At 43.7% G+C, this 26368-nt stretch overlaps 1 protein-coding gene and 1 long non-coding RNA gene across 15 annotated transcripts in view; one reads left to right on the top strand and one right to left on the bottom strand.

Moving 5' to 3' along the window:
• Positions 1-15428, bottom strand: part of LOC146545410 (uncharacterized) — a 155006-nt gene extending 139578 nt beyond the window's left edge. For all 3 annotated transcript variants that reach the window (XR_014885921.1, XR_014885915.1, XR_014885922.1), the window contains exons 1-2: positions 13236-15428; positions 2609-2665 (exon numbers count right to left, since the gene is read on the bottom strand). This is a non-coding gene — a long non-coding RNA (uncharacterized LOC146545410). The remainder of the gene's footprint in view (positions 1-2608; positions 2666-13235) is intronic.
• Positions 15429-15552: 124 nt separating this feature from the next.
• The window catches only part of CCND2 (cyclin D2), a 48262-nt gene continuing 37446 nt past the window's right edge, over positions 15553-26368 (top strand). For 9 of the 12 annotated variants that reach the window (XR_014885866.1, XR_014885855.1, XM_085233942.1 and 6 more), the window contains exons 1-5: positions 15553-15712; positions 16685-16905; positions 18300-18515; positions 21149-21308; positions 22462-22518. Coding sequence is in view for 10 of the 12 variants with exons in the window: in XM_085233942.1 (XP_085090068.1) it covers positions 16711-16905; positions 18300-18515; positions 21149-21308; positions 22462-22518 (628 nt within the window). In the remaining 2 variants the exon portion in view is untranslated. The remainder of the gene's footprint in view (positions 15713-16684; positions 16906-18299; positions 18516-21148; positions 21309-22461; positions 22519-26368) is intronic. The other 3 variants (XM_085233913.1, XM_085233962.1, XM_085233904.1) reach the window with 2 other exon arrangements.

Genomic DNA, 26368 nt, shown 5'->3' with positions numbered 1-26368 from the left:
ACCGTGCTGTTTCTCCCCATCCGGTTTGCGCCACTCCTGGGTTGCTGCGCTCCCTAGTGGAAGGTTTTATACACGCACCGGGTGACCCGGCCTCTGCTCCTGACTCCACCCACACAGCATCGGAGCGCTACTGCCATGCAGAAAACAATGGCGCTTGGCTGCTGCTCTCTGACAGGGGAACCCCTCAATCAACCGAGGCAGTTCCCTGCTTCGGCACAGAATGCCTGCTCCAGAGCCGAGTATCTCACCAAAAAGTTACTGTGCACTTGAGCAGATGCATTCCAAGCTTATTCAGCTTGGAGACAAGAAGGCTCTGGAGAGACTTCACAGCAGGCTTCCAGTACTGTACTCCAGTAAATGGAACTTATAAGCAAAAGGAAAAACAATTTTTTACATTGGTAGAAGGCAACAGGACAAGGGGTGAACGGTCTTCAACTGCCAGTATCAGTTGTGAGGAGGAATTTTTTCACTGAAAGAGTATTGGGCACTGGAACAGGCTGCCCGGAAGAGTTCTGGTTACCCATTCCTAGAGGTGTTAAGGCCAGGTTGGATGGGGCTTGGGGTTGTAACTGGATGATCTTTGAGGTCCCTTCCAATCAAAGCCATTCTATGATTCTGTGGTGTGTGAACAAGAATATGTTGCTTTACATGTCCTCATGACAGCAACAGCTCTGAACCTAGCCCTTGAAAAATATACCTGAGTGTAAAACACAAGATAGGCTTCACTCTATATTTTTAACACTCTTGTATTTTGTTGCCTTCAGCAACCACAGCACAATAGAAAGACAACTAACCCAGTCTTTGGCTTTGAGAAAGAAAGGCACCTAATATATGTTCAATCATACACAAACAGACCCAAGCTCCGTGGCCTGATTTGCACTACCTTCTTGCCAGCTCTTGAACTGCATGCTCTAACTAATAAATACTCTAGGGTATACAAATAGTGAATTGGTCAGAAGTTTCAAGATTTTCTGCAGGGGTTGTTTTACTTGGGCTGGCCTAAGCAAAGCAGTAGGCCAGAAGAAAAGCTCTTGCAAGCATGCAGCCAGGCAGAGGTCTAGGCAGAAATTCTCCAACATTCAACCTTCTCTAGCATAAGACATACATAGAAGATTGGGGCCATCACAGATAATCTCTTTGATTGAGGACATGCCAGATACAACTTCACAGCCGTGAAGCACATAAACGTGCTTTAATATTTATATATATAGTTTGAAGTCCCTATGTTACTCTGTCCCAGGAAAACAGGCAGAAGTGTATGACAGTAGGTATGACAATAAGTTGGATGTGGCTAAGAGCTTCCCCTACCTGCCTGCCAAGGTCTTCTGAACTTTGGAATCTTGACCATTTAGATATCTCTCCATGCTTTTGACCTTGTCACACTACTTCAGCAGTAGTATTATCTGCATCACAGTAATGCTTAAAGACCCCATTTGAGACGCAAGTCTCATAGCATTATACACAAGATATACTGTTCTTACTGACCTTTCTCAAGTACATAATCATATAATCATCTAAATAGACAAAGCAGATGAAAGCAGGTGGAAGAAAACACTAGCAAATCCACTTTATACGTGAGAAACCAATCATCTTTCACACCAAGGCCTCTCTACATCACTGAGAGCATCATGGTAAATAGGGATTTCAGAGTAATTTACTGAAGTAAACAAAGAGTAAGTGACAATTATACCCTGAGATAAATTGAAGAATTTATCAAACAAGAATTGTGCTGTAGAGCCAGCACTTCAAGCGTTCAAGATGGATTTCTGACAGCATTATGCTGCTAAGTAGAGGAGCACTGTGCAAAGGGATATTAAAAAGCAAACAACAAAAAAAGAAACTATATTCCTCTTTCCTGTAATTATCACAGATATACTCCAAAAGAGGAATATCCAAAAATCAGATCAGAACTTTGTTTTCTTGGACACCTATTTAATCAATGGATATACAGATGGTATAGATATATATCCAGGAGCTTGGCTAATAGAATTTATATTGGAGAAATAAGAGAAAATCACTCACCCTGTCCTGGGCTCGCGAGATAAACTCCTGATGGAGCGGATCTCCAGAGAGAGATCCTTCCCCACTGGCAGTCAGCTCTTAAATGGGTCTAGGAGAGGTGGAGCCAGGCTCCACCCCTTCCTGCAGCACAGGTGAATTGCCTTCACCTGTGCTCCCATGGCTGACTCATTGCTCGCCTCAGGTGATCAATCAGAGGTTCAGGCTGTGATTCAGCAGCCCCATACACAAACAAAACAAACAAAAAAAAAGAGTCAAATTCTAATTCTACAGCATTGTATTTTATAGGCTTGATACATCGATCTCATGTCCATGATTTACAACAAAGTGAAAGTTCAGGATTCAGAAGACAAACAGGTTTTGAAGAGATGAGGTTCATACTTCTTTGAAGAAAAAGGTAAGCCAAGACAATCCTCTTGCAAATTTGGGCTTTTACTCGTAACATATTTTCAGAATAGAAAAAAAAAATCAATACTACTTGAATTCCCCTGCAATGAAGATCATGCTTTTAAATCCAGCTGATTTTTCTCCACACAAAAACCTGCATTTATGTGCAATGATCAAAAAACTGGAGTAAAGACTTACTTACCAATATAGTTTTCTCCTTTGTGTATGGGGTCCAGCCTTACATGGTGTTTTTCGATCACTACAATGCAACATAAAAAAAAGTGAACTCAATGAGATCTGTTACTTTTTAACTGAACAGCAATTCCACAAAGATTTTCTTTTCTTGAGTGACAGATTAATTCTCAAAAGATACAGTCTTATTTGGTAGGTATAGTGCTTATGTTATGCTTGTACTGATTTCATTACAACTTGTGACAGAGATAAGGCAATCCTCCTCCTCTCCTCCAGATCTCTGGAGCTTACAAGCTGTAGAGTTCAACCAGTCTCCTGCTGAACTCATCTAGGGTGAAGAGTAGGTGGTGGGAAACTTGTGCAGCTGAAACATCAGAGCAGCTTTCTGCTGCATCAGATCTCTGTGCTGGCTTACCACCTGCCCAGTAAAACTAAATAACTGGAACAAGAGAGGCGGTGTGGATGATACACAGGGGCTGGACCACCCCATGAGGCATCAGCTCAAAGCATGCTATACCCTCAAATACATTAACTCTGCCTTCTTCTGATAGGAATAGTGATTTTTAGTCTTTTTCCAGCTGTGAACATCATCCACAGATACAAGTTGATGCAGAGAAGATACATCATCCACAGATACAGCTGAGTGCAGAGCCTGCACTTACTCTTTAGTATTAGCCCACTGATGCCCCAGCTGCCAGTTGGTAGAGTATACTGGGAAACATTATTATACGCTTTCATCTTTTCTTCAGCATGTAAAGGAAGCTTTGCCACCTCCTGGGCACTCCACCTCCCCACAGCTCAGGGGCCTGCATGCTCCCAGCTCTGCCCTTGTATGGCACCCAGGCACCGCACTCAATTTGGCCAACTCTTCCCGTTTCAGCAAACATTTCATCTCTGAAAGCAGTGAAACCTCACTCCAGTTTGGTGGGGGAATTTAGGAGCACATTTGAAGCTCTCAAATGCCTCACCCCTGGGCACAAATTTGTAGCCAAGCATATTTAGGATTGCTATTAGAGTAACAACCAGACAATAGTGGGAAAACAAGCAAACTGAAGATTCTGAAAGTCTTTAAATGCATTAAGCTAGGTGGAATTAGCTGGGAAACACACTAGGTATATTAGGTTTATATCTGAGCAGTGCAGATTAGTTATCTCAACTTACAAAAAAAAGAACAAAAACAGCAAAAATGATGGACAAGTCTAGTATAAATTTTACATACTCATTTTCTACAGAAAACTGAGATCATTTGTGATTATTTTTAAATAAAAGAGGCAACCCCAAAAGAGAGGGAGAAGTATAGCTATGTTTACAATGGTAGTACATTTTTCCATGTAAAGGGTCATATATATATATATATATATATATATACACACTACTTAACTGGAGGTCCACTGGTGTAATCATGACATGAGCTTATAGAACAAGGTATTCATTTTGTATGAGAGTTTACATAGTAATGATACTGTGTATCAGCCTAGACGTTTGGGAATGGAGCTAGAAAACAATACAAAGTAGTGAACCACTTTCTTAGGGGAAAAAAAAAAGCTACTGCCATTTACCAGTTCAGTCTCAACTCTACTGATGTGATGATATATGTACAGAAAGCCAGAGTAAGTGCCAAATACAGAGCTTTAACTCATTGCCTAGCGTACTCAGCAACATAGGCACAATGTTATATTTACGCGCACACCCATTTAATCAAACATGACATTACCAGATAAAAACTATATAAAGTAATGACTGAGATTTAACCCAAAGTTTAAACATACAGCCCAGTGCTGCCCTGGGCTACAGTTAGTAGCGCAGTCCCACAGGATCACAAAATTTTAATATCATAATATATTTGATTAGTGTTTCTGCCAATTCCAAGAGTTTCTTTGAAGTATGAATGCTGATTATAAGGACATCATTTACTTTTCTGAAGTAAGGTAGCTAAGTCAAGGTAAAATGCTAAGAAGATTCTATGATCTGTGAAATGACATCAAGTTACAGAATCAAAAGGAAAGTTTGTGCCAGAACTTGAAGATGAAAACTGGCTCGCAGATTTAACGTTTTTAGTGGACTTGCATAACTCATTCAAATGAGCATTGACATGTCTTCAAGGTGAATGTTATGTTTCAAACCATAACAGGATTTGAAATGAAGTTTAAATTACAGCAAGCTCAAGTCATGGCAAATAATTCCACACAGTTTGATACACTGACTAAACACAGTACTGTGAATGGCAAAAAAAAAAAAAAAAAAAAGCAGCTTCCCTTTCCATCTTGATAAAGAAATTTGAGAATAAGTTTCAAAGTGTCTGAAAAAAAAAAATCAGTTTTTGTACATTTGCAACTAATTTTCATCAACACAAATACAACTACCTGTTCTCAAACTGAACATATTAAGTTGCAACCAAACTGCTTTTGAAGGAATTGGGTTCTGTCAGTGCCAGCTTTTTTTTTTTAAAAAAAAAAAAAAAAAAAACACCTCCTGAAAGTACAAGGACAGACAATCCAAAGCATGGCTGAATGCTGAATGAGGATCTCTGAGAGCTTAGATGCAAAAAGAAAGTTCTGTCAGCAAGGGCAGGCAACATGCAAAGACTACTACAGGGATGGTCTTCATCTTTGTAGGGAGAAAAGTCATGTGGCCAAAGCACAGTTAGAGTTGAAGCTGGCCAATATAATGGGGAACAATAAAGATTTTATTTTATTTTTTTAATATGCTAACAACAAAAGGAGGGCCAGAGAGGACATCCATTCATTACTTGATGAGAATGGTCACCTCACAAGCAGGGGCATAGACTAAAGAAACACCTCCAAGACATTCTTTGCCTGTCTTCAACTGATGACAGGTTCTAGCTCCCCAAATGCCCCAAGTCAGAAGACCAAGTCTATACAAATTAAGCGCTATCACTAACTATCCCTCTCTCAACCAGGTGGTAACAGAGAGCTCCCTCTCCAAAACCCTTACCATCAATGTCTCCCAGCCCCCCTTACAGATAGCTCTCCTCAGTTTCTCCAAACACTGACAGGTGCACATCAGCTGCTGTCAGGCTCACAACACCTGCTACAGTTTTACTAGATCAAATAAGGAAAAAGCCTTACCAAAGTTAAACACATCAGAAGATGCTAATGCTGAGAAGATGTAGGCCTCAGCCTACTAGCAAGGAGAATTTCAGCATCAATAAGCATTAAGGGCAGCACCAGGACATCTTATCTTGTGCAGTACGTTGCACTAAGTTTAAGTTCTAAGCTACTCCTCTAGTTTTTTTTTTTTTTTTTTTTCCCCTTTTTATTACTACCTAGCAAAGATGAAACATTAGAAAATTATGTAGATAATGACTAAATGGGATGATTCTCAGAGAGAGTCATGTTTTCATAGGCATAGTAGGGGTCCGTAGATGACGGCATCTCCAGGAGAGTTTGCAAGAATATTGAGTCACCCTTTGTTCCTACCAGCTGATGAACAACATGCTTCCATGAAAAGCATGTTGTTTTTTTGTCTTTCCCTATTCAGCTACAGTTTGAAGAAAAACATGGATCACCACACAAGGCCCTACATAGCATAGAAACTTCTGTCAATTCCGGTCATGATGACATTCTCTGAACATAAGCAGCCTGCCAACCAATAGAGCCTTTGAAATCTTTGTGATTGTTTGTCCTGTGAAGTAACAGAACTGCTTCTGTAAAGATCTTTTTAATAACAGGGAAAGCATAGTCATATACAAGAAAAAAACTGACTCACCTAGCTGGTGATGAAGGTCTACTGGCTGTAGAGCACTTCTTCCTAGAAAAGGACATTCACGGAGAAAACATTCTCCATTCAGAGGCTAACCCTTAAAAGGGCCCAGAGGGTGGGAGGAGAGGGTAGACCCTGGGTCCACGCCTTCTGGTCATGTAGGAAGCACAGGTAAATTGTTTGCACCTGTGTTTTCTGGGTCAATCATGCCCCTTCCCTGGGTGCTCAATCATCAATTCAGGCTGTGACCTAAAAGTTCCCCTACAATGATGAAGACCTAACTTCTAAAATCAATAGGGTAGTAAAATTTCCTGTTGCTCCAGGAGCTAACTATTCAGGCAAAGTCCTTGATCCATCCCTCTCTTCCATAATACCCCCTTCCCATGTATTTGCTTAAGGTTTTTCTTTGGAGTCCTGAAAAACCTTTTGGGCTATGGTGGAGTCAGTGTGAACAAATGGGTTGTGAACCGTTTCAAGTTCATTACTTCAGTTCAATGGCTTGTGATTTCCTTAGTGATGCCAACTATTCCTCCCAATCCTATGCTATTTCAGAGCAATTTTCCTGCCTGCTTACAAAGTACCATCCCTCTTAATAAGACTCTGTAGACTGTGAGACTTCTTCAGTGCAAAATGTTTTCACAACAGTCACTTTGTAAGCACTTCCCTCAACACACTTTGTTTTCCTTAAGTCTTTAGATAAGAGCATTTTATGATGTTTGGGTGGTCTCTGATACTGTGTTCCTTCACCTAATCTCCTTAGCTCACTCAGATTACTGCCAGATTTCTTAATTCTCTCTCATGACTACTGAGCTGATGCAGTATCTCTGGGCTAGTACCATGCTGCAGCCTGTCAAAATGTGATGGAAGATGGCCCTGAGTCCTTCCTCGACTTAAGCTGCAGCTGTCATTTTCCATCAGTGCCTACTGATGTAGCTTAGCTCCTATTGGCACAGTACCCTCTACAGAGTTTTAACTGTGTTTTTTGCTGTAGGTCTCCATTGTTCACAGACCTTATACTTTAACTCCACTCATTTCCTTCCCCTTCTCCCACTCTCAAAGAAAAAAAAAAAAAAAAAAAAAAAGCAACCTACAAACACTGAGTTTCCTTTTGCTCCTCTAACTTTTCTCCTGTGGTTCTGTTCTCTCTTTACTTAAGGTTCCAGGAAGTCATCTACACTCACATACATTGCCATACACATTGCTTTCATCTCAACAGCCTCCTATATTAAGCCTTCATTATTAGGAGGAGAAAACAAAAGATTCAGAAGAATCTTTTCCTAAGTTATCAGCATCAGATGATAAATATTTTCAATAAAATACAGCTAGCAGAAACTTCTTCCCAGCATTAGATTGCACTCTTAGGATGGCACTTCATCAACACTGGCTCAGGAGCACTGTGCCAAGTAGGGTTGGTAACCACATCCCAGGCTCCAATTAGAGTACTGGACACACGTGTGGCATTATAATGAGGCACAGCAGGTGGATCTAAACTGGGGCACGGGGCCCAGAGAAGAAATTAGATGGTACCATTCAGCATGCTGAGCAGAAATCACAGGACACCAGATACATCATCACTGAAAAGTGTCTGTAGGAGTGGAGGATGAGAAGAACAGCATGGGAGGGTCTGATGAGTGATGAAGCTCTGCTATGCTTTAAGAGCATTTTCCCTGTATAAGAAGTGGAAGAGAAAGTGCACATTCATTGGAAAGTGCCCACAGTGGACTTGCCATGACCCATATTCCACTCCTTTACCCTTCTTTTCCTCACCCCTTTCATTCACATGTCTTCATTTCACTGATAAAATAAAAACAGTAGAAAAACTCTTCCAGAGCAGAAGCTGTCTCTGGCTCCGTATTTGTCTAAGAGCTACCTTAGTCATAGTGTTTCATTTATTTTTCAGTATACTGCAAGATAAATGTTTCTCGAGTCTAACTCTTCTCCACAAGGCCGTAATGCACATAGATCTATATAAACAGAATGACATGCCTTGGCAGGCTGACATCCACCCAAGGCTGGCTTCACTGTCTAAAGCTGTTAAAAACATGTAATATCTTCCCTCTGGTTTTCTGTCTGCCGTAAGCCCTTTGTACAACAGGTAAATGCAGTGAAAGCCTTAATGTATTTCTCCTTGCCTCTCTCATGTTACTGGGAAGATGGAGTGCAAATCTTCCCTAACAGAAAATAGAGCATAACCTAGGTCTTCTTGCTGGCACACGGGCATGAATACCCACACATCAGACTCACAGAAGTGCCCATTGTCTAAACTGCTGCACGAACACAAATCCGGGCAACAATCTTTTCCCCAGCAAACTTGAAATATCACAGACAAGAGGCAGATGAAGCAAAGCAGGACAACAGTGGGACATAGTCAAGCCAGTTCAGACCAAAGACATGACTAACCTGGTATGTTGTCTACAGTTATGATTTGCTTTCTTTTTTTTTTTTTTTTGCCCCCTTTTGCTCTCCCAGCATCAGGCCTAAGTTTGGTGTTTCCCCCTGTTCCCAGTATGCTTACCTCAGAGCCCACATATGGAATCCCCCAAGCAGCTGTGACACAGGATTGTTTTTGTGAGGCTGAGCAGAGTTGGACACAACCCTGCTACCCTCCTCTGTCCATTTATCTGAATGTTACTCCCCCCATTGTGAGCCCATGCTGCTCTTCCCTTCACACACAAATGTCTGTGTTGGCAAAGTCCTTTGGCAAATGGGACAAAGGGTGGCCAGCTCTGTACATTCTGGCCTTCCTCTTCCCTCCTCAGAAAAACATTCTGCACTTCATTCAGGGTTGGGCTGGCTGAATATTACATGTGGTGTCCCCTTTCCGGGCACCAGGATCCTTGTCTTCACTTGTACAAGAATGGACAGTGAATGGGGCCAGTTAAATGGGTCAGTTGCTAATGTTTTGCTGTTTGTATCTTTTTTTCCCATGTGTGGAAGAATTACTTAAAGAATGGGGGGGGGGGGGAGGAAGGAGACTTAAGGAAAAAGGTGAAGAAAAACAAACAAACATACCAAAAAAAAAAAAAACACCAAAAAAAAACAAATAACACTGATGTCCCCAGGGTTCACATGCAAAAACCGAAGTCCACTGACTGCAAGGAAGCATGAAACAGATGTAAGAACAAGACAAGCGTATGTGATTTTTCTCCATTTATGCTCCTGTTACTGCCCTATTGAGGACACAATGGTAATCAGTGTGCCTAGATGCATTCACTGTCCTATGTCTGCCAAAAAGCTGGCAAACTTTACTGAATCAAACCTCCTAATATGCCTGAAGTGGACATATCTAGAGATAGCTATTTCTGCTTTCTCTGCAGACAGAAGGAAGTTCTGCAATCAGCACTGAGTTGAAACCACTTGGGAACTCCTGATCCGTTTTTGAGCTCTGACCATAAAAAACAAGGCTCTCATTAGAAGGGAACATTCAAGTTACATGGCAGATAGAAACATAAGCATTGGGCTGAGAGATAGTATTTCTCTTTCTGTCACGTGAAAGATTAGTTCATTGTAGAACATCCTCTCTCAAGCCTACAGGGAGAAGCTTGGAGGCTCACAGGTAAAACAGATTGAGTTATGTCTTCCTTTACTTCAAATGAGTACAAGGATTTTTATTGTCTGCAACGCTAGCAACATCACATTGTCCAAAAGACCTTGTTCACTTATCAACTTTCTTAAAAATCTTTTGTTCACAAGCCTGCTTGTGTGCGAACATAGAAAAAAATCAACTTTAACTAGTATCAGCCTGCAGCTGTTCAATGACAGGAGTCAAAAGCTATGGATATGAACATGGGAAAATTCACCCGAAGCAGAAGGAAGACACAGTGAGGAACAGCTGCATGACAAGAATATGCTGTTTCTGTAGTGTAAGGGGAAAAAAAGTTTCAGTTACATTAAGCATCAGAAAGAAGTTGTCAGCAAACATTAGAATTGTGATTCAGTTCAGAAGATAAGTTATTTCTCTTAACTTTCTCTGATGTTCTGATTCTCTTCTTTAACTTTATCTGATGCTCTTCTGGACATCTGCTCTTCTGAGGCAGATGTTTCTTTTCAGGTACTGCTCTAACACTGAAAAGGCAGTGCTACTCCAGGTTCTGTCTTGAGACCCTAGACATTGTTTTATATCCTATAGCCCCTGCTTCACATTAGTAAAATAGAAATTATGTTATCCTAGCCCACAGGTCATTGTGAAGCACCTGTTCCAAAATGATTATTTTACCAGTGAGACCAAAAAACAAGAATTTGAATAACCCCATCCAAAGGAAAAAAAAAGTAAGAAAAAACAACCAACCCACAAACAACATCAAAAACAGTTTATGTCTGGACATCACATCAGCTTCTCAGGAAAGTGGTCCCCTAGTCCACTGGACAGAACCTACGGAACCATGTAAAACGATGAGGAGATAACAACATAGTTCCTGGAATGCAAAGGGGACATCCAAAATACTGTTATCAATGGCTGTTTAAACCAGAACACTGGTAAAACCACTATTTCCTTACAGATAATTTTTGGTGTTTTTATAGATGAAATAAGCCGTGTTCCGAGGGAAAATCTAGCTTCTCTTCCACTTAAAAAAAAAAAAAAATTGATCTACTTTCACAACTCAGAAAATCTCTCTATTTCTGAACAAAAATGAGAAGCCCTACTTATCCCAATGTCTATTAACACAATTATTCATGTGGCTTCCGAAACAAAATTTCATACTGATGTAGCACCCCATAAAATATCTTGTTCTTCACCACAAAATATATACCTTGTTCATTTCAGCAAAATATTCAATGTGCATCAGCATAGTTTTCTTATTAGAAATGAAAAAATTATTATACTTGCCTTTAAGATACTGCTTGTGGGAATAAATTTCAGGACTATCTAACAGCTCAGGCATGAAGTAACCTTCCCAATGCCACACAAAAGACAAAATTTGCTCTAAAGGTCTTCCTCTCTTGTTCTCCATTTGCAAAGACCTGGGTGCACTACATACATGTATTGAGTATACAGTATTTGCTTCAGTGTAGGCAGAAAAAAAAATAGAAAGGAATTGAAATAATATATTTGTTTTGATAAGAGAAAAAACATATGTATTAGATAAAGAATGAAATACTGCAGAGAAAAGTCATATAATTACTTTTGAAGGAAATTGTGTGACAGCAAGATGCTTCAAAATTAGGGATCAGCTGAAGGTTTGGGGACAGAGAGTCTTTTATTAAGTTCTCCTTACAGTCTAGAAAGAAAATAAGATTATGCATTTAATCTTGAAGCCATCTTTGAACTGTGAACTGATAGAAACAACCCAGAGGCACGGAAATCACACAATGGGATGCAAGAGATTAATAATAGCAAAGTAAATTTTAAGCAAGAAATTGCAAACTTATTCAAAAGCAGACCAAGAAAAAAATTAAAGCATTATGTTGTAGTTAGTATCTTTCATACTGCTGTTAATGATGAAAGAGATATCAATTGTCCATAACTGTAATCCATCAGAACTTTGAAGTCTCTCCTCCAAATCTAACCTTTTCCCCACAGTACTTAACAAAAACAATATAGAGTTTATGTAAGTTTCTGCATACCAGGGGCCCAATCCTGTAAAAATGTCAAGTGCTCTGTATTTCAATTGATTTCCTGCCATGTAGGAAGCACCTGTTACATGTTCCTGCTCCCTGTAAAAGACTTATAACTGAGTTCATCATAAAGCACATCAAGTCTGCAGCATTCACTGGAAAGCATGCAGCATTCTTGCAAGGTAAAGCTGTGAGAGTTAAGGAGTACAAAAATTTCCCAGTATCCCACATAGTGAGGGATTTTATGAAAAATCATAATTCTAGATCCCTAGTTGAAGCAGACATTCCCCTTCCTCCAGGAAAAACTGAAAGATTCTGCCCCAGTTATGCGTGTACCTATGTTACCAGAGATTATAGGTTCTATACAGAGTCACAGATCTAACAATTATATGGCCAGAATACATCATGGGGATTACATATCTGATTTTCTTCTGTAATACTGGTCATAGACCATCATGTAGTAAAGCCTGCTTCCAGTCTAGTTGCTACTTACTGTAGAATACACTTTCTGGAATTTAACCCTACTTAACTTTAACGACACAGCCCTAAATTAAAAATAGAAGAATTAAACTTGCAGAGTTCACTCTCTTGTTAGCCTAAATGTGCTACAGTATCCTCTACTTTCCTAATTTTTTTCTACTTCTCTCTCAGCTTGCCTAGATCATGTTCGTGTCAGATCTGGGAACGTCCTTGGGCTAACAGTGACGAATTTACAGTATTCAAGATTAAAACATCATTTCTAGGCATGTGATCATTCTTGGAGGGTTTTTTTGTTTTTGTTTTTGTTTTGCTTTTGTTTTTTTGAATCCTTTCCAAACTCAGCTACTGAAGACACTTATACATGGAGTTGAGAGCTGCTTGTATTCTGCACTGCACAAACACATTTTATAATTACTTCTGTGAAAAAGTTAAAACTAAGGAATAAGAAAGGATAATGAAGAAACTGCATAAAAAAGAAGGGAATTAAAACTATGTTAATCATCACTCAGAACCTATTAAAGCTGTAACTGTTGCGTCTTCATAAAATGACCATCTAAAAGCAAGTATTATTACAGGACATATTTCACCTGCTTGGCAATTATGTTGTTTGAAGGGACAGTTAATGATAAAGCTCCAACTAGACAGATCTGTAGCGCTGAAAATTGCGCTTACAGTTGGAAATGACTCCTTGAAAATACATAGGCAATATGCAGTAGTCCCTGCGGGATACAAATCCCTTTCCAACCTTTAATAAGAAACCAAAGGAAAGAGTGAATTATATCACTTTGTTCCCACTGAATGCACAACATGAATTTTACAATTAAGCAGATAATAATCAGATATTAAAGAAAAAAGGGGAAGAAAAAAAAAGAAAATACCAAGATAGGCTGTATCCAGTGACCGCAGCTGGCATAATTTTCTTTCAAATCTAATGCATATTTTATTATATATGGTGTTTGCTTCTGGCGCTTTCTTCAGCATGGAAAGTGTGGAAATACATTCATCTGTTTCTGTTTTTGGGGTTGTTTTTTTTTTTCTTTTTTTTTTCCTGCCTTCCAGTTGGTTTCACTTTCAGATTCTCATGTTTCACACTCCAGTCTTCAGGTTTCAAGCACTGCAAGGAATACTTATTTCCAGTATACAAACAAAACTCTTGTGTCCACCCAGCGTGCACACACATTCCTACTAATCTATGGCTCAAGAACAAAACTTGATACGATACCATCCATCCTCTGAAACATTTTCAAGAGTGTTTTTTTGGATTTTCCAAAGAAAACAAAGTAAGTGGGAGTAATGACGAAATAAGGGTATATCAACAACAATAATAATAATGAAGGTCACAGTGTTTTACAGCGCTCTTGAGGTGACACTGATAAAACGCAGTTATGTGTTACTGACTTCATGAGAACTGATCAGGAATTGGGTAATCGGTAGCCGTAACACCGAGCTAATCACCTGCAGGACGAGCTGGGGTCTGTTCGTCCCGTCCCGCGGACCTGACACACTGCTGCACCGCACCGAGAACACGCCGGCGGGATTCACTTCGCTGACTTATGCCTTTAAATGCCCGGAGTAGCTCGGCTAAAGGAGAAAAGTTTGTGTGTGGGTTTTGTTTGTTTGTTTTGTTTTTCTTGAAGGGCGAGCGGTATTTAACATATGGCACTCGGTAATCTCTCCATGTAAAAACATCTGTTGTCTCCAAACGCACCCGGCAGCACACGTGGACACGGGGACAAGGCGAAGCGGCGACGTCGCGTATACCGCAGCCAGCGGCGCCGGTTGGGCACCGCCCCGGCCCACCGGGGTTCCTCGCCACCGCCCCGGCTTCCTGCAGTGCGGTCTCATTTCAGTGGACCAGCGTTTTCCGTTTGTGAACGGTTAGTGACCTTAAAAGCCATGGCATCGAGGATTTTTTTTTTTTTTTTTTTTTGCGGGGGGGGTTGTTTTGTTTTTTTTTTTTTTTGTGGTTTTTTTTTTGGTTTTTTTTTTTTTTTACTCCGACGTGGCTGCAGATCTGCGACACCTCCACGTGTGGGGCTGAAATGCTTCCGTGGACTGACTTACTGATTTTTATTTCTTTTAATTGGGCCCTCCCCCAGCCAAAACGGCGGGGAGGCAGGACCCTCTGGCGGGTCGTGACGGCCTCCCTGTAGTGAGGCGCGTGGCTCCCAAGGCTCCCCAGTTCCCCTTCTTACCCCAGACATCACTCCACTTCGGAAGATCGGTGCCGAACAATTAGGGTGCTCGTCATCCTGCCCCTCGAAACCTGCATAAATCACAAACGCTGCACTGTCGGGCTACAAAGTCAGACGAGAGCACTTATGAATTTAAGTTTGGAGAAGGAAAACGTAGGCTGACACAACACGCTCCCTGTTTACAGGAGTAGTCAGGAAGGGGAAATGAACGGTGGAAGTTAAACAGCCTTTCACTGAGGAGCTCAACGCGCCGCAGCAGATCGCGGCTGGCCACTCCCGACGTACAGCGGGACCCCTCACCGTCGTTAACGCAACTCGGCAAGCGAATCCCTGCCCAAGCGCGCAGTGTGCACTCGTCTTGAAGGATAAAGGGGCCGCACACGGTGCCCGCAGCCTCCGTGTTCCTCCTGTGCTTGAAAGCTCCCCTCACTTCATGGACGGGACGAGGAGAGGGAGACATGCAAATTATTTGGTGGGGAAAATGCCAGCAGCAGCGCGCGGAGGGCTCGTCTGCCTACCGTTAGTTGAAGGGTCGCGGGAAGGGAGTCCCGCTTGTTATATGGGAGCAAAAGAGAAGGCTGTCTACGGGGCTATCCCTACCGGTGTTGCAGAGGAGCCTCAGTGACTGCACCCCGAAGAAATGCAACCCAGGGGTGCCATCCCTCCCTCCCTCTCTTCCTCCTGGTCCACTGCGGAGGAGCGAGAACTGGAAAGGGCCCCCCTCATCGCTTGCAGCTCCAGGGCTGCCGGCACGGCCAGGTAAAGAGTTGCACCTCGCCCCCAGCCCACTCGCGCTGCTTTCCATATCGGGCAGCACGCGTCCTTAAGATCCAATCTGCCCGGTAACAATGAGCGCGCAGTAGCGAGAGCCCCAGAGCCATTGGCTATGCAAATAGAGGGAGGGGAAGCGGCGCCCTAAACTCCGCACTCGCACTTTTAAGGCGGTATTTCCCTACCAGCAGTCAGCGTTGGGGAGTGGGGGCGGTTGCCGGCAGCGTGCTATCCGCACGCACCTCGGGGCCGCCTCCGCGCCCCAGGAGCTCGGCTCCGGCGGTGGGTGGCTCCTTCTCCCTCGGGAGCCTCAGCCTCGCAGCGGGCTGCAGCACAGGCTTCACAAAGTTGACACATTTTCCAGGCGGCTGCTTTACGCCGGCCGAGAGGTAGGCGAGGCAGCGAGGTGCGGGCTGGGGCAGGTGGTTCGTGCAGAAAGCGGACATGAAGCGTGAGCGGTCGGCCCCGTGCCGCGGACGCGCGTGGTGGGCTGCGCTCGGCGGCAGCGGCGAGCATGGCTGGCGTGAGGAGGGGTGAAATCGCACGGTGCGGGACTGTCCCTGCCCCCATCCGGCCCTCCCTTCTCCACCCGCGACATTTCCTAAAAGTTGTATCGCTGTGAGTGTGCGCTGCTAAAGCAGCTCGCCTGCTAGAAATGGAGCGGAGAAAGTAACAGTCTGATTATCGCTACATTTCACCCTGAAAACGCTGCCGAAGGCTCACCCTTCAAGGAGCTCTTCTTCCGCGTTTGCTGTTAGGCTGCAGTTAACAGGTTCTGCCCCCATGGCTGCGTAGTCAGGGTGTATAAGGGGGAGGAGTGGGTAAGGCGCCTGGGGGGCCGGGACGCGCATCTGGCGCTGACCCAAACCAGGGCATTTCGCGTACAGACCATGTAGTGTCTGTGGGTGCCGGGGGAGCCCATGGCTTCTCAGAAAAGGGGAGTTCAGATTCAGGCAGGCTCCTGGAAAAGGAAAGTGTGGAACAAGTTCTGTTCGGCCGCTGTAAAGAAAAAGAGAAACTGACGTTTGTGAATGTGTCTCCCTATTCGAGGGCCTCCGGGTTCCTTGTTAGCTTATAGAGTGGAAAAGAAAAAAACACACACACACAAAAAAAAACAACAGCGATCCGCGTTTGATGTTACGCCTGACCAGCTGCAGTGCTCCATAATAACGAGAGCTGCCTGCCCTAGTGGTTTGCGTCACTTCAACTTTAGGCTAGAAATCAAGAGAGAAGGACAAACGAACTTCAAGGGAGGCAGGAACGGGCTAGAAACGCCGCCGCCCTCCTCCTTTATCCTTCTTTCCCCACCCCCTTCCTTCTCTCCCTCCCTCCCCCCCCCCCCGTAAAAACTTTTCCATCAGAGTAAGAGGGAGATCGCTTTGGGAACATGGAGTTGCTGTGCTGCGAAGTGGATCCCATGAGGAGAGCTTTGCCGGACCCGAGCTTGCTCTACGACGACCGTGTTTTGCACAACTTACTGACGATAGAGGAGCGGTATCTGCCCCAGTGCTCCTACTTCAAGTGCGTGCAGAAGGACATCCAGCCCTTCATGAGGAGGATGGTGGCCACTTGGATGCTGGAGGTTGGTGAAGGCAGACCCGCGAGCAGCACCTACGTCTGTCTCGTCCTTTCACCCCCACACCCATTTACCCCTCCGGTAGCGGTGGATTTTACTTCTTGTGTATATTTCTATTTTCTCGCTTTTATTCCACCGACAGAGCCTGCCCAGCACCCGTCGGGTTGAGGTGGGGGCAGGGGCTTCGAGCATCCCCCAGTCCTCGAGGGAAATGGCCCTGCCGGGGGCTGCCACCGCTCAAAGCGGGGTGCCGAGAGGGGAGGAAGGGGTGGGGGGGGAGGTTGGAAAAGTCATTTGCAAGTAAAAAGATGAGCCATCTCCGGCTGCGAGCGCCTGGGATTGAGGACCTTCTGGGAAAAGGGAGCTAGGGTAGGGCAAGGGACGGAGGGTGACGAGTGCCCCCCACGTTTTGCTCGGCAAGCATTTTACGACCACGTATGCACTGGTTAAGACGTGCCTTTTTTTTTTCGCCATATTGAGCTGCATGCAACTGCTCGGAGGCGCTCAGCCCGTCTTACCATTCCTTCCAAAGAAGGGGCACCCCGAAGCACCCTGCCGCCACGCCCCGGGACCGCAACGTGGCCGGGGGCTGCTGGGAAGAGCGAGCAGGCTGCGAAGCCTCCCCGCACCTCGCTATTTAGTGCAAGGCGGTCGCGGGCCAGAGCCCCGCGGACTGCCTTGCCGTGGCCCCACCGTCCTGATTTGCCCCTTTTGATCTCCTCTGGGGGGTGGATTTTTATCAGACCTTCCCCCTCAGCTCCCTGGGTTGGGTAGACCGGACCCCCTGCTCGGTTTTCATGTGCGAGTTGGCGCGTTTTCTCGCCGGCTCCGATTTTTGGTAAATTTTTGAAATATTTTTTTTTCACTTTCCTTCTCTGCGTTCTAGCCGCTCAGCCTCTCCCCACCCCAGCTCGCCCTTGCTGCGTTTCTCCCAGCCTTTCCTCCTTCCCCCCCCCGGGCGTGGGTCTGGAGGATGCCCCCCGGGGGAATTTTTGCAATTGTCGGAAACGATGGGGGACCGCCCCGGGATGCCACCAGCACCAAAACTAAGTCTCTTGGAGAGATTAAGATATTTTCATCGATTTTTTGAAAATATGACGAAATTACTGAAAAAAAATCTCGGAGGCTGCTAGCTTGCAGCTGGATGAGGCTTTTCGGCTCTCCCACACAGTGTCTTGAATTCATTTCTCATTCAATGGACTAAAGGAATGTGAAAGCCGATTGACAAGCCTTCCCAGCCTCTCCAGAGGTATCTCCCTCCCCCAGAATTTAGCTCCCCGATAAAGAAAATCAGGAGGGGCTAAAGTGCCAAGGCACTAGTATGTTTTGTGGGATTAGTCATTTATTTTTCTTTTTTTATTTGTCTCTTTCTCCCCCCTACCCGTGCTACTTGCCTGCAGGTCTGTGAAGAACAGAAGTGTGAAGAAGAAGTTTTCCCTCTGGCTATGAATTACTTGGACAGATTCTTAGCTGTGGTGCCCACTCGAAAGTGCCATCTGCAGCTACTGGGGGCAGTGTGCATGTTCCTGGCCTCCAAGCTAAAAGAGACAATCCCCCTCACAGCAGAGAAGCTTTGCATATACACGGACAATTCCATCAAACCCCAAGAGCTGCTGGTAAGCAGCCCCCTTACACCTCAAGAACATCTGCCCTCTGCATCAGCACTCTCTGACAGCCTTCTCTGCTTTTCTCCTTCTTTCCCCCCCCCCAGTAAGTTGGCACTCGTGCCACCCTGTTGCCCACCCCTCTTTCAAAATCATGCTTTTCACTATTTTTTTTTTTTTCCTCCACACACTCTTCTGCGAATTGTCAAACGTGCTAGAGGCACCCACGTGACTAAGAGGGATCGACCCAAAACTCCAGCGTGCTGTGCCCGAGGGGCGGGACTGCAGGGGGGTCAACCGCCACCGCTTCTGGCTCATTCGCAGCTGTACACCACGCGGTATCCAGCTCCCCTTTACTGTGCCGCTGTCTGGCGCGCTGGCAGCCGGAGCTGCCGAAAGTGTACGCCTTCCACCTTGGCGCCGGGCTCTCCCCGCGGGGCCTTTTCCCCGGGGCCGCGGGCGCACACGTGCACCGCGGGGCCACCGGCGCTGCGCGATTCAGCGTGGCACTTCCTCGCCACCTGGTGGCAGACACGCGGAACCGGGCATGACTTCATCCCTTGAAGCGCTGCCAGGCCGCCCAGCTCCCCGACTGCTGCCTGCCGGCCTTGCGCGGAGTAGGGAGACGCAGCCATCTGCCCTCCGAGGCCTTGCAGAAGTACCACCTGGTGCTGCAGTTAGAGGCGCTGCGGGAGGCAGTGCGGTTGGTCTCGTTCTGCAGCAAGAGGGGACTTTGGCTGCAGGATGTCGTCGAGGAAGGTTGAGGTGCCAGGTACTGTGTGGCTGATAGGGGGTTGGCTTCAGGCGCTGTTACAGCTGAGGAAGTTGTGTCTTTGTTCTTGCAGGTATGGTTTCCAGTTGTTATCTCCGAGGTGAAAATTGAGCTCGGTTAAACACTATAAGTTAACAGGCCCGTCTGGTACTGATGTTGATGACTTCAAGGTGAAAACAGACATCAGGAAGAGTGGAAACAGAATCACAGTCATTTATTGGAATAACTAACGTTTACAGAGCGCTAGATGAGCGTTGAGCCTGCCTGTGAGATGTATTGCTCAGATTTTTTGTCACAGATCCTGTTGGTTACGTGTAGCAAGCTGAATCTCACCAGAATTAATCACTTGGTGAAGCCAGTGGGAATTCCCCCAGGGAAGGGCCAGGAACTCAGTCATCTGTAGAATAAAGGGCTGTGGGCTGCAAGCCCTGACACAGCTGTCACAGGTGTCCCATAGATGGTGTTGGCTGCCCCAGGATATGCCATGTCCCATGTGAGAAGGAAGTGATAATGTACTTCTTCATATGTCACATTGATTGAAGCCTGTTTTAAGAGCTTCCCTGCATAGCCTTCTATGCTTTTTTTTCCCTATCAGAATCTGTCCCATTATTTGTGGTTGCTGGTCCTCAGTTAACATAAATTGCCACTTTGTTCAAATGTTTCATGAGTTGAGAAAGAAAAACATTTATAGGTTCTGTTACCTACATGAATGTGAGATTTCCAAGCAATGGTGAGCTTTGCCGTAATCCAGTAGGAATGTCTATAGGAAAGTAACTTGCTGTTACAGCAGGCATCTATTCAGAGAAATGGCTGCAGAAATTGCATTGTAGGGTCCATGTTTATGGTTTCTCAGCAACCCTCATTGACGTCTCCTCGACTGCAAAATTAAAGGACTTTTTTTTTTTTTTTTTTTTTTGGCTTGGGAACTCTACAAACTTAGCTGGGGCACCCTGCTATGCTGGGTTCCATCAGGCTAACGCATTATTAAGACTCAAGAATCAGGGCATGGAATTTAGTTAATGACTGATAGTTGCATGAGACAGGGACAAGGCTGAGGCCTGAGTTTTGTTCACACTGTGGAGCACGGAAAGGTATTCAAAACTTTATTTTAAATGTTTACAAAGTAGGTATAAGTCCTGTGAGGAGGATCAGATTTGTTGATGAGGTATCATTTCTGTGTCACATTGTAGTGAATGGCCAGTAGTTACATACCCACCCAAGTTTTCCTCTGATTTCACTGGGAGTTTGGGGCATGCAAATAGTGTGGGGTTAGATCCTACATTATTGGTGTATAATCTGTATAGGCCACTTCTTAACTGTGTTAACGAGCATTTTCTTTCTGCAAAACTTTAAGCACCACCAGGTTTGTCTGCGGGAACTTTTTACTAGAGTTTTGGAGAGAATGCCATCAAATGGATTTCCCCCATTTTGAAAGGGAGTGTATATGTAAATTATTTTGGTGTCATTATACCTAGGACCTTAAATGATATGAAGGAATAACTATAGCCTTTTAAAAGAAGTTACTAGGAAAGGACCACAATGACCTTGTCAGAATGTAATTGCAGGCTAAACTTTGTGGGTGGGCATTCAACACAATACAAAAAGAGTAAAATCTTGGTTGGAGCTGCCAGATCTCATTATTTCCAGTACAGTTTAACTTTTCCAGTGTTGATGGGGGGAGGAAGGGGGAGCAGAGAATGAAGTAAACAGCTACAAAGCAGTAGGAGCATACTCAAAAAAAAAAAAAAAAAAAAAAAAAAAAAAAAAAACCTTTGCGCAAAACCAATTTAGTAGTGATATAATTACAATCAGAGAAATAAAGTGTTTTCTGCAGGTTGCTTATGGCTTGTCTTCTCCACACTAACCCCTGCAGGAATGGGAGCTCGTGGTACTGGGGAAGTTGAAGTGGAACCTTGCAGCAGTCACCCCACATGATTTCATTGAGCACATTCTACGGAAGCTGCCTCTACCTAAAGACAAGTTGGTTTTGATCCGGAAACATGCACAAACGTTCATTGCCCTTTGTGCCACAGGTAGGCTAAGGTGCTCTGGGTATGCCTGCATGTGGTGTGATGGAAAGATGAGTTGCTGGTGGCACAAAGGCTTTTCGTCTCTGGATCCTTATCGTGGTGTTGAAAGAACTTTTCTTGCTCTTGGGACGGTTTGCAAATAGGCCTTCATGCTGTGTATTGATGATATTGTAGCGGGGAGCTGTAAAGTGCCGGCAGTTCTGTACCTACTGACTAACACATGGTGCCAGAAAGATTGAATTAGTTTGATTTTCTGTTCTGCCCGTTTCACTACTGTTTTCAGAGGGCCACAGGTTGTTTGTACAAACAGATATGGGATAGCCAAAGTAGTAGAAGCTGTCATGACATAACATTCATTTTGGGCTAATGACAAGTTTTATAACTTTAACTGGACCCTGTCCAGTTAATGTGATCCTGTTACTTTACTGAAGCACTGAGAATGAAAATGTTAAAAGTAATTAAAAAAAAAAAAACAACCCAGAACATTAGGATTCTTTCTCAAGCTTGTTTTCAAGTAAGCAGTGAAAGCATATGTAAGGAACCATTATGTTTTCATTTTTTCTTGTGTTTGGTTGTATATGGTTTCTGACGCTTTACGTAAGAGCAAAAGTCTCTATTCCATGGAAACAATTACTAGATATTTATCTGTAAAATCCTGTTTTTTTTCTGTTTTTTTTTTCTTTTTTTTTTCTTTCTGGTATACAAAAGCTAAATGTACCCTAATTTTCATTGAAAGGATTAACCATATTAGACTTTCACAGGAGCTAAATCTGGAGTAGATGGGCAGCATGCCATGTTTTACAGGGGTATTTCAGGGTAGTACGTGACTTAATGTGTAGGCTCTCTACAGTTTGATATGTGTAGTCTTTTGTGATGGGAACTTGATATGCAGTTATGAGAGAGTCATTTCCCATTGTGTATTTACAGACGGAAAAGGAACATCAGATACAGCTTTTGGATAATATCAATGCATAACTGCTTACCACTATGCCTGCTTCTTGTAGAGACTGTTTTTACAATGTAGGCCAGTTTTTGCTACCTCAGTTGATATGTTTTAAAGAATGCTAATTTGGACTGTTTTAGGGTGATTAACATTTCAGTTACTGCAGTGCTGTAGCTTTCCCTTTTTTTCCCACTGTTGTGTGATCCCTTTCAGGCAGAAGGACATGGAGCTCATTAGAAATACTGCTCCAAATCTACAGGATCAATCTTGGTAAGCCATCAGATATCTCTGGCCTAATTAGCATTTTACTTTAAAATTAATCGGTTACATCAGCTTTATACTGGCTTTGCATTCTCTCCCTACCCGCTTAATGCTACCCTACTCTTCTCAATGCTGTTCTTACTCTCCTATGTGAAAAAAGCCCCTTCTTACCAATCTTATTTCCAGATCCAGTTGTTATTTCCTTTTTTTCTCTTATTTGTTATGGAGCTCTCTTCATCGGCCATTCTGTTTCTTCTTTCCCTTTCTCTCTGAGAGCTTCTGCTCTCTGCCAGCTTGTATTAAGTCTGTTGTTTCGTTTCTCCATTTGCATTCTTTCAGCTAGATGACCTCCTTTGACATATGACGTGACATGACTTTTCCCTTGCTCCTTCCATGCGTGTGTTGAGCCTGTTTTTGATTCTGAAGCATTACTAGACCTGGTCTTGATGGTTGGCTAATGGCTTCAGTCTTGAGCTCAGTACTGTCTCTGGTTTTCCGTCCTGATTCATCTCAGTGTGATGACTTCTGCTCTCCAGTAGTTTTTCAGTCTCTGCATTTCTCTCTGTGCCGCTCTCCCCATTCATTGCAGCGAGTAATGATTCACATGAGCATGACTTAAACTGGAGCGTGTCCCTCCTTGCTGTTGGTTCCATCTGAACATACTACTTCTAGGCAAGACAGAAGCGTGTTCTCTGAACAAGAGGTTTTCTTTTTCCTCTACCCTACTGTTGCAATGCTTTCTGAAGCCTTGTTCCCTTCTGGAAGGGTCTGGCAGTGAAGCACACCCCTGGACCAGCTCTGCCTGTGTTTGTAAAGCAGCATCTTTGCCAGCAGGATACTGCTGAGTGAGGGAGAGCAGAGCCTTTTGTCTGGGAACTGACTGTACGTAAGACAGCTTTCTTCAAGCTGCTTCACTCACTGCACAGTAACAGCGTTCAGATGTGTCAGCATGTGCTGACACGTGCTTGTCTTTCACAATGTCATTCATTTTCTTACCCTGCTGGTGGCCACTGCTGTAAGCTAAAATCTTCTTCAGGAATCTTATGAAACTTAAAGGCACCTGAGATCTGCAGCCAGACTCTCTGCCTTTATGTATAATAAAACCAGATGCTTACCTCTGTTTCAGATTAAGAGGATCCTGCTTATTTGCAAGCCCAAGAGAAATCATTATTTTGACCTCCAGAATCACATCTCTTTGCTGCTCTTGTCCTAGCTATATCTGTTGGTAACTTTTTATCCCTCACTGTTCTGCCATGAGCCCACTTCATGTGTTTCAAGTTGTGGAGTTGTTCCTGGAGGAGCAGGAAATGTCTTGACTGCAGAGCTATGTACATGACGTGCCACGTTGCAGGCAGGAGGAAGACCGTTTGTTCCCTGTTTCCTCCACTTCAGCTTGCCTTTTATTCTTTCTTCTTTCAGGTTGTGCAGCACTAGAGATATCTGACAGCTTCCCTGTGCTAAGCTGTCATGATGGAGGCTGTACATGGCACTGTTTTGGCAGAGGATAGCTTTTTGTGTCTATGGACCTACAAAGGAATGGATTTTGAGGGAGGAGAGGCAAACCAGGCTTCCAGTAAGAGGAACTGTGTATTTTTGGGGCACAGGCAGTAATAGAGAAGCCAATAACAGTGAACAGATTTTTGGCATTTTATGTGAATGGTGTATAAAACTTGAAAGCAGAAAGCGCTGCAGATTTTCAGAGACAGAGGGCAACTGTATAGATTTCTAGACTCATCTCTTTGTATGGACTTTTGCTTTTGTATTTCAGTTTTAAGCCAGTTTTGTAGTGTGTGCTAGATATCTGCCCACTGTTTCTGGGGCTTTAATCATCTATGCTAGAAAGCTGAGAAAGGTGAAACATGTTGTTTGTTGTTCCTTCCCCTTATATGTGTGGGTATTTGTTTGTTTACTTCTGGACCAAATCCTGGGTCCTTACTCAGACAGAAGTTCTATGGAAATCAGTGCAATAGAAGTGTTGTCTGAGCAAAGACTGCAGTTACTCCCCTAATCCTGGTGACCTGGAGGATAACCACGTGGAGTGCTGTGTAACACCAGGAGGTTCTCAGGACTCCTGCTGGGCAATGTACTGTGCATTCTTTCCCTTTTAGCCAATGTAAGACATTTTAGGTTCGGTGCCTGCAGAACATGAAGCACACTATATGTTTTAGTCTGAATCTGCTCTTCATAGAGAGAGGAAAAAAGTCCACAGAGGCTTTGTTAAGTGGATCAGACTCATAGAAGGAAAATAAGTGTTGTGAAGTAATAGTAGTTGCATAAATAGTTCTTGCATAACTATGTGTCAGAAGAAAGAATAATCCTCATGATTTTATTGCTAGGCAAAAGAAGGCTTGCTTGTTCCTGGGTGGGACAGTTCATATTAGTATATCAAACTCTCTGGCAGAGTGAAGCTCCAGAAGCCATTACTGGTCCATCAGCAAGCAGGCAGGGCCTGGGGAGTACTTGTGTAGAACCATCTGACTGGGGAAGATGAGGCAGAAAAAAGTGAAGGAAAAAGAGCCTTTGCTGACATACACTGGCAGAATTCCTATGCTGTCAGATAAGTTACTGTTCTTCCTACCTGTTGCAGTTCTGACCTTCTGATGGCTTAAGTGCTAAATGTAATCATGATCTTGATTAAGCTATCGTATCGAATTTGTAGAACAAATTACAATAATGATCATAAAAAATAGTTGTTCAGAAATAGTTTATCATCAGCTAATGAGCATGTTGTGTTGAGTGCTCATATACTTGCTTATGTAAAGTGCTCAGCATGTTTTCCAGTCTCTATCTCACTTGGGTTGTGAGATAGCATTAGCATTTAGGATGGTTTAAATACATTAATGCCAAGGCCAATCTTCTTAGCATTATTATAACCCAGGAGTAGAATTAAATGTCTGCCCTCCCACCTACTCAAAGGAAAGGAGCACTTACATCTGCATCCTATTTTACTTAATAGTCTCTTCTTTGGTCATACTTGGCACTGGTGTAACATTTTTTGAAGTGCTAAGGAGTCAGCTGATTATGCCTTTAAAAGCAGAAATAGTTAACATTGGGGAAAAAATTCTGTGCATTGTAAAGTGCAAAAGCAAGAGGAAAAAAAATCTACTGACTGCATTCAAAAAAGCATGTGAACTAGTGTCCATGTGCTTTTTTTTTTTTTTTGAAAGCAGCTGATTGGAAGTGCGTGCATTGGGATCAAACCAGGCAAGAATCAAAAGCATTGCTTATATTGTTTTCCTATGTTTTTTGTTTTTTGTTTTTAACTTATCTCCTAAAATGAAAATCCATGCTTGTCCTCATGGTAATATCACTGGCTGGGTGAAGTTCAAGGCTAGGTGAAATTGGGATGTAAGCATTTAAATAGCAGTTTATAGATGGATATTGTTGACTGTCATCATTCTGTTCTCCCAATGGACTTAACATACTATTCTTTAAATTCTCTTTTCTCCCACCCTTAAGAACTGTTGCCTTTCTCAAGAGAAGAGTTTCCCGTACTGTTTGTTTGCAGAGCTGCAAATGCCTCTCTCAAATTCTAGGGATGAATGTTGGCTGTTAAAATAATGGCCTGCAGCCAGAGCAGTAACAAAGGTCATTGTAAGAAGGTGGAGTTTGCACTTGGCACACTGAGGATGTTCAGCCTGGTGTTGATGTACTTTCCCTTCTAGCAGTTTTCTTGCATAGGTAACTCTGAGTTCCCAGCTCTGGTTGTGTCCTTTAGTCTGACTGTCAACTTCTGATTTTCCTGATTCAGATACATAGTGAAGTTCACTGGATCTGCTTGCAGGAGTGAGCCAGCAAAATAGCTCAACTGTTCTTTGCAGGGTACCTGACTATTTGTCACATTTGCTGCATGTGCAGA

This window comes from Meleagris gallopavo, chromosome 1 (assembly GCF_905368555.1).
Source record: "Meleagris gallopavo chromosome 1, MGAL_WU_HG_1.1, whole genome shotgun sequence".
Lineage (NCBI taxonomy): Eukaryota > Metazoa > Chordata > Aves > Galliformes > Phasianidae > Meleagris > Meleagris gallopavo.
The sequence above is the reverse complement of the archived record's forward strand: the minus strand, read 5'-3'. Positions and strand labels throughout refer to the sequence as shown.